Source organism: Coffea arabica, chromosome 8c (assembly GCF_036785885.1).
Source record: "Coffea arabica cultivar ET-39 chromosome 8c, Coffea Arabica ET-39 HiFi, whole genome shotgun sequence".
Taxonomy (NCBI): Eukaryota; Viridiplantae; Streptophyta; class Magnoliopsida; order Gentianales; family Rubiaceae; genus Coffea; species Coffea arabica.
In genome coordinates this window covers 34005519-34013585 of record NC_092325.1, presented here as the reverse complement: position 1 = coordinate 34013585, position 8067 = coordinate 34005519, and the positions used below count along the sequence as shown (strand labels likewise).

The 8067-nt window shown below is 40.4% G+C and overlaps 1 protein-coding gene across 1 annotated transcript; it reads left to right on the top strand.

Moving 5' to 3' along the window:
- On the top strand, positions 1–3473 carry LOC140013494 (uncharacterized). Its single transcript, XM_072062792.1, has 6 exons — positions 1–608; positions 836–1208; positions 1293–1640; positions 2000–2236; positions 2349–2591; positions 2829–3473. The coding sequence occupies exons 1-6, from the start codon at positions 1–3 to the stop codon at positions 3471–3473; spliced, it is 2454 nt and encodes an 817-aa protein (XP_071918893.1).
- Positions 3474–8067: the final 4594 nt, after the last annotated feature.

Below are 8067 nucleotides of genomic sequence, written 5' to 3'. Positions count from 1 at the left end.
ATGAACCAGAGACTACACATTGGATCAGACAATAGTAAAACAGCAAGGAAAGAAACAAGTAAGATTCTGGTACCAAATCCTTCAAAAATTGATCTACCTATGTTTACTGGTGAGAATCCGAGGGAGTGGATCCGAAAATGTAATAAATACTGCCTAAATTACCAGACTCCTGAAGATCAAAAAGTAGAAGTTATAGAAATATATTTGGAAGAAAAGGCAGATAACTGGTTCCAGGGGATTAAGTTGGAACAACCTGGAATGACTTGGAGCGTATTTGAGGAATTGTTGTATAGAAGGTTTGATAGTAGAAACGGAAGAGATGTAGTGGAGGAATTCAACAAGCTAAGACAGTCTGGCAAGATAGAGGAGTACCAGGAAAGGTTTGAGGAGCTTAAAACTCTGATGATGGTTAGGAATCCATATCTAGATAAGGAGTATTATGTATCTAGCTTTATCAGTGGACTTAAGGATGAAATTAGAACTATGATAAAAATGTTAAGACCTATGAATTTGTCAGAAGCATTTGAATTGGCTGCACTACAAGAAGAGGCATTGAGGCTTCAGACAAGAACCTACAAGGAGGGAGGGAAGGCTGCATCTGAGAATAGGTTTGAAATCTCTAGAAACTCTTCCCAACACTAGATCCAGAGCTCTCAGTATAGGGTGCCTCCCACCAGCATCTTTAGGAATACTCCTTTCAAAGGCAAACCACACTGACCACCTCAGGATCTAAACCTAGAAGACTCTCAGCTGAAGAGTTACAATACAGAAGGAACAATGGACTTTGCTTTAAATGTGGAGAGAAGTTTGGATAGGGTCATCAGTGCAAACCTAGCCATTTGAACCTTTTAGTTACTGATGAGGAAGAGGAAATTGAGTTTGAAGATGCTGTAGGGGAACAGGATGAATCCACAGGGAATCCAGGACAAGTAATGGAAATGTCATTACATGCACTATCTGAGGCTATGAAGAGAAAAATAGTAACGCTGATAGGGAAGTGGGATGGGGAGGAGATGCTCATATTAGTTGACACAGGGAGCTCCGATACTTATATCAGTAGTGAAAAGGTTATTGCATTTGATATTCCCTATCAACTAGTGGAACCATTCTCTGTGATTATAGGGAATGGAGCATTTGTGACTAGCAAAGCCATATGTCCCAAAGTAACCTGGGGGATTAACCAGCATCAGTTCTGCTTTGATCTCAAGGTAATGGACTTAAATGGCTGGGATATGATATTAGGAGTAGACTAGATGACTCACTTTAGGCCCATCACGTTTGATTTTCATCAGTTGACTATATCCCTGTACAATCAAGGTGAAGTAGTGCAACTGAGGGGACAAGTTGAGAACTGTAACTTGGATCTTATTAGAGGGAAGGACCTGAGACACTTCGTTGAATACAAGAAGCAAATGTGCTTAGCTCTGAGGATGGAACAGCAGAAGTTGTTAGAGGAGCCTATGGTGTTTGCTGAGGTTCAGCAGATCATTGAAGACTTTAAGGATGTATTCCAGACACCTACTGAGTTGCCACCCACTAGGGAGATCGACCATTGGATCCCTCTAAAACAGGGATCACAGGCTTTCAAGATGAAGCCATATCGATATCCTCATTCTCAAAAAGGTGAAATTGAAAGGCAGGTAAAAGAAATGCTGTTGCATGGTATAATTATACACAGTAATAGTCCCTTTGCTCCCCAGTGTTACTGGTTAAGAAAAAGGAAGGAACATGGCGTTTTTGTGTAGATTACAGACGTTTGAATGAAATGACTATTAAGGACAGGTATCCTATCCCAAATGTAGATGAACTCATCAATGAGTTGGCAGGATCAAAGTACAAAACTAAGTTGGACCTCACCTCTGGTTACCACCAGATCAGAGTCAAGCCTAAGGACACTCACAAAACTACTTTTCAAACGCATTGTGGTCACTATGAATTTTTGGTCATGCCCTTTGGACTGATCAGTGCACCAGCAACTTTCTAATCTCTTATGAATCAGATATTACAGCCATATTTGAGGAAATTTGCCTTGGTATTTTTTGATGATATCTTGATTTACAATTCTACCATTGAGTTGCATTTGGAACATCTGAGAATAGTCTTAACTGTCTCGAGAAAGCATAGACTATTTGCAAAAAAATCCAAATGCTTGTTTGCACAGCAGAAGGTGGATTATCTTGGTCATACTATAACTGAAAATGAAGTGTCCATGGACCAGTCCAAGATAGAGAGCATCGTGAACTGGCCTACTCCTAAAAATATAAAAGAGTTAAGGGGATTTTTGGGGCTGACTGGATATTATAGAAGGTTTGTCAGGCACTATGGGATCATCTGCAAACCTCTGACAGAACTACTCAGGAAGGACAACTTTGTTTGGAATAAGGGAGCACAGAAGGCCTTTGACTATGTGCCAGGCTCCTGTACTCAGACTACCAGATTTTCGAATGACCTTCACTATTGAGATTGATGCTAGTAGTGGAGGGATTGGGGCAGTGCTGATGCAGGAAGGTCACCCTATAGCCTTCCTCAGCAAGGCCTTATCACCTAGGAACTTGGGATTATCAGCTTACGAAAAGGACTTGTTGGCACTAGTAATGGCAGTGACCAGATGGAGACATTTTCTGCTAGGCTATCACTTTGTCATCAAGACAGATCATCAGTCCCTGAAGTACCTGCTAGATTAGAAACTTACCACTACACTACATCACAAATGGTTGGCTAAATTGCTTGGATTAGATTATGAAATCCAATACAAGAAAGGATCAACAAACAAGGTTGCGGATGCACTGTCTAGACTATATAACAGGAATTCAGATGGAATCACTTAGCAAGGATCCTGCTTAGTCATTACTTCTGTTACACCCTTATGGATTCAAGAGCTTCAAAGGAGTTATGATGTTGACCCTCAATGTCAGAGTATTATATCCCAACGAGTACTAGATCCTACTTCTCAGTCACAGTATGAGTGGGATCAGGGGTTGCTAAAGTACAGTGGCAAGCTTTATGTGGGAGCTACCAATGGATTAAGCGAGAAACTGATTCAAGCTCTCCATGCCTCTGCAATTGGTGGACACTCGGGTCAGAAAGGATGCTGGCAAAGGTTGAAGGCTCTATTTTATTGGCCTAACATGAAGCAGGATGTCATCAAGTACATTCAAGCCTGTGATACATGTCAAAGATTTAAATCTGAACATGTCCCTTATCCTGGTCTGCTACAACCCCTACCTGTACCTCACTTAGCCTGGACTCACCTTACTATGGACTTCATAGAAAGCCTCCTAGAATCCCAAGGATATGATACAGTGTTGGTCATCATTGATCGACTGACCAAAGTAGGACATTCCCTTGCTTTAGCTCACCCTTTCACAGCCAAACAAGTGGCTCAACTCTTCCTAGAAAACATCTTCAAGCTACATGGAATCCCAGCGTCCATTGTGACTGACAGAGATAGAATCTTCACTAGTGCATTCTAGCAGGAGCTTTTCATATTAGCAGGAACAGAACTGAGGTATAGCTCTGCTTACCATCCTTAATCAGATGGGCAAAGCGAGAGGCTTAACCAGTGCATGGAGACTTACCTCAGATACATGACTGGAGAGTTCCCTCACAACTGAAGTAGGTGGCTTCCTATGGCAGAATGGTGGTATAACTCCTCCTATCATTCCAGCCTACAAGTAACTCCTTTTAAAGCACTATATGGCTATAAGCCCCCTCCTTTAACCCTTGGTCCTTACCTTGACACCATCATCCCAGCAGCATCTCAATTACTTCAGGAAAAGTTGAGGATTTCCGGTAGCATCAAAGACCACCTTGCAAAAGCACAGCAACGAATGAAACACTTTGCTGATCAGAAGCCCATAGAGAGGACCTTTGAAGTTGGTGATTGGGTTTTCTTGAAACTGCAGCCTTATAAGCAACAATCAGTTGCCATCAGGAAGTGCCTTCAATTGTCTGCCAGATTCTATGGTCCATTTTAGATCGAAGCCAAGGTTGGCCCAGTTGCTTATCGCCTCAAACTACTTGCTAGAGCACATATTCATCTAGTCTTCCATGTGTCGCTGCTCAAAAAGAAGATTTGATTCCTGCAGTCTGTGGCAACTACACTGCCTAAACCTGACATAGATGATCAGTGCCCCTTGCAACCTGAACTCATATTGAAGAGGAGGGTGATCATGAGGAATAGCCAGTCTGTGATCCAGTACTTGATCAAATGGCGTCAGCTCAATGAGGAGGAAGCTTCGTGGGAAGATAAGGACTTCATATAGGCTCAGTTCCCTCAGTTCAAGTCTTGAGGACAAGACTATTAAAAGAGGAAGGCAATGTCAGGCACCACAATTGATCAATTGAAATTGGACCAATTAATTTGTTCCCAAATTTGCAAACGTTGTCGTTTCACTTTGAGGCCAGTAGAATTAGCAATAAGTAGGATGACGTCGTGGGAAGCTGAAGTAAGTAGGACGATGTTGTGTGAATTGCATAACAGAATTAGTTAACAATTTAGTAAGTCAGTTTCTTCATCCTATTTGTACGGATTTGATTGGTGGAAAAAGGCATCAGACGAGAATAACAGAATTTCCCTCTTTTGCTACTTTCTCTCTCTATTTCCCTCTCTCTCTCAATTCTCTCTGCTCTTTCTTGCTCTCTTCGTTCCTAATCTTCCCCTTCTTCCCCAATCTTCCCCAATTTCGGAATTAATTCACAATCTAGACAGAAATGGATCCAGAGGCCTGACATTTATTAATTAAATGAGTCTGAGCTTAAAAGCCAGATATGTGGCTCAGATTGGCTTCTGTGGTAAGATTATAATATCACTTTATCCTTGTTATGGTTTTTCAATCGACCATATAGTTTCCCTATACCCTTATATAAAGTGGTTAGGCATTCTTGTGTCTAGTATGTGAAAAAAGGACGTGACAAAAATTTTAACTAACCCTGTAACTAGAGGAGATTTTAGTCCATTTACCATTTTGTGCAAATCCACAAGAGGTTAAATAGATATTCTTGGATAATAGGGACTATTTGGTAATACGCAAAAATAAAAAGGGCTGAAATAGTAATTTTTCACTGAAATTAAAGGAAATGAAGTATCGACGTTGTTTGCTTATTTTCTTGAATCTTTTTTATGATTATAATTAAATTGCATTTCCACTTCTTTTCTATTGCCTTTATCCACGAATGAAAAAATGTGACAAATTCGAGAGGGCAATTTTGCATGAATTGCTAATTAGATCATCCCCTTGATTTTATTTAGGGCAAAAAATCGCGGTGGTCCTCTAACTTTCAACTTTGCGCACTTTTAGTCCTCCAACTAATAATTGCGGAAATGTAGTCCTCGAATTAAAAATTTGTATCTTTATAGTCCATCTGTCCAATTTGGACGTTAAGATGGACGGGAGAGACATCACGGACTACTCTCATCACATTTGTTGGGGGCAATCTCATCAGCACAGCAGAAGGACTTATCTTAAATTAAAAATCTCCTTCTTCTCCATTTTCATTCCAATTGACATCTGAAGCTTGTAGGATTGGTAAATCCCCTTCTTCTCCATTTTCAGTCCAATTGACAGTACATTTTTGGTCTCAATTGAGCCGAAAATGAGGAGATTCAACACTCCAACTCTCCCTGTGTGCCCTTGCGGTAAATCGACAAAGATGGTGACTTCGTGGACATCTCGAAATCCTGGTAGGAGGTATGCAGTATACGCAGATAGGGGTTGTGACTTTTGGGATTGGATCGATGGGGAAATGTGTCGTCGGTCAATTGAGGTGATACCCGGTCTTCTAAGAAGGGTGAATGTAATTGAGCAACAAAGGGATGAATTGCAAACTGTACTAACCAAATTGGAGTCAAAAGCTGCAAAGTTGAAGGTGAAAGTGAAGGACATGGAACATGAATTGGCGAGGCAAAAGCATATTAGGAAGTGGCTTCTAAGACTACTGGTACTCTCTTGGGTTTTAATCTTATTAATGGTGGTTTGGCCTCAAGATGAAAGATGGACTTCTGGAATGCTACAAATTGAAGAAGCTCTATGAAAATTGTTGGCTGACCAAATACAATTTAGCAAGATGCTGATGGAGTAATCTGACATTAACATAACTATAAAAATTGTGTTGTAATCCTGCCATATTGTATTGGCCTTTGAATTGTATTGTATGCTTTAGGAAGAATGGAAGTAATAGAATGAATCTGAACTGGTGGTCCATTGTGCTTGGCAGGCTGGCAGCCACACATGAAGACGACATTAGAATAGGAAAAATGAATGAATGCAGATAGTAGAAACCAGAATAAAACAAAAAGAAAAGACAAAATGACCTGTTATATTCATTCATTCATTTACTTGATACCATCCAACTGTGTGCTAAAAATAATAGTAGTAACCAGAATAAAACAAAACAAAACAAAACAAAATGCCCTGTTATATTCATTCATTCATTTCCTTGATACCATCCAACATAGCAGTCAAAAGGTATACAATAGTCAAGCTTGACCATTTAACAATTAGTAGGAAAAAACTAATCAACTTATACACGAAAAGCTAAGCAGTTGGACAAAACCATTACTTGGTCAAAAGCTGTCTATTACAAAAGAAAGACAAAAGACGTTTCCTAGTCAAAAGAGATCCAACAATAAAGTACTGTTGGTTTGCAAAACAGTGGCTGTTATTGGATTAAACAACTGTCTATCCTCTTGTACCTCCAGTTTCCCTTCCTCTACCAGCTCTTCCTCTGCCCCTGCCACTCCATTTTCCCTTCCAATTCCCAACAGTGAAGGGAGGTTACTTACCCAAATATGCGTAGTTCAGATTGATAAATCCTTTATCAGCAACTGTTAAAGGCTAGTTTGTTGAATTTTTCTACTTCTGCCTCTTAGGAGGTAGTTTCTGTGTTAAGGGAGTGCTACAAGAGGCCTGTTGTTCTTGAAAATTAGCGCTATGCTCGAATGATGATTGGTGGTCTTGCTGATCCACTTGCTATTGATATGTCTCATTCTGATGCTAATGCTCATGTTGGTGTTCAGATTCAAATGCCTCATGTTGGTGTTCATTCTAGTGCTCATATGCCTCGTGAACTTGAGGAGATTGTTGCTGCACATTTCTTTTTTTCTTCCTTTGCTGGTCCTTTCTAACCTGTCAATGGAAACAAATAACAAAAAGTAAGATTTTAATCTGCCTTTTCATGCATACCACAATTTCTGTACACTTACAGTCTACCTTTTAGATGGCCTCGTAGAGGACTTTGGACTTCTAGGATTTTCTGCACCCTGTGGAGTATGTACACCAATATCAGTACCCTCTTCTACTTGATTAGATTGAGTAGACCCTTCTTTGCAGCATGTAGCTACATTGTGACCTGCCTTCCCACACTTTCTGCAATGTATAATAATTCTCCTTCTCAGTTTTCTACCATGATTTTTTCCCTCTATGATGTCTCTCCTTCGAGCCTTTCTTGGCCTCCCAGGTTAAGCAACAATGAGTAGTGGGTCCAATATAGGCATGGTGGATGGGGGCCATAGAATTTCACCACTAATTGGTTGGAAGACATTACAATATATCTTCAAAAATAGATCTGTACTGTAGCAACCTTCAAGTTCGTTATAAGGATTATGAATTGCTGCTATTGCATGACAGCAAGGAATTCCACTTACTGCCCACAATTTGCAGGTGCAATGCCTTTTTTTTAGGTCTACAGCATATTGGTCTCCTTTAGGGCCCTTCACTTGATAACCAACAGCAGCATTCCAAATAGGATTCCAGTGAGTTGAACACTTCACTCTTTCATCAACAATTTCCCTGGGCAGTGGTCCAATAGGACCTTTACATTTCTCCATGGCTGTCTTTCTTTGTTGAATCCTATCCATAATATGCTCTCCGATAGTCTCCAGTAGTGAAATTACAGGCTGATCTCTGGCTTCAAGGATATGAGCCTTGAAAGATTCACAAAAGTTATTGACCAACGTATCACATTTGGTATGAGTTGGGAAAAATGCCTTGCACCAATGCCGAGGATGAGGTGCCTTTTTCACCCAGCTGTGTGCTTCCTTGTCATACGTCTCCAAGTTTGACATTG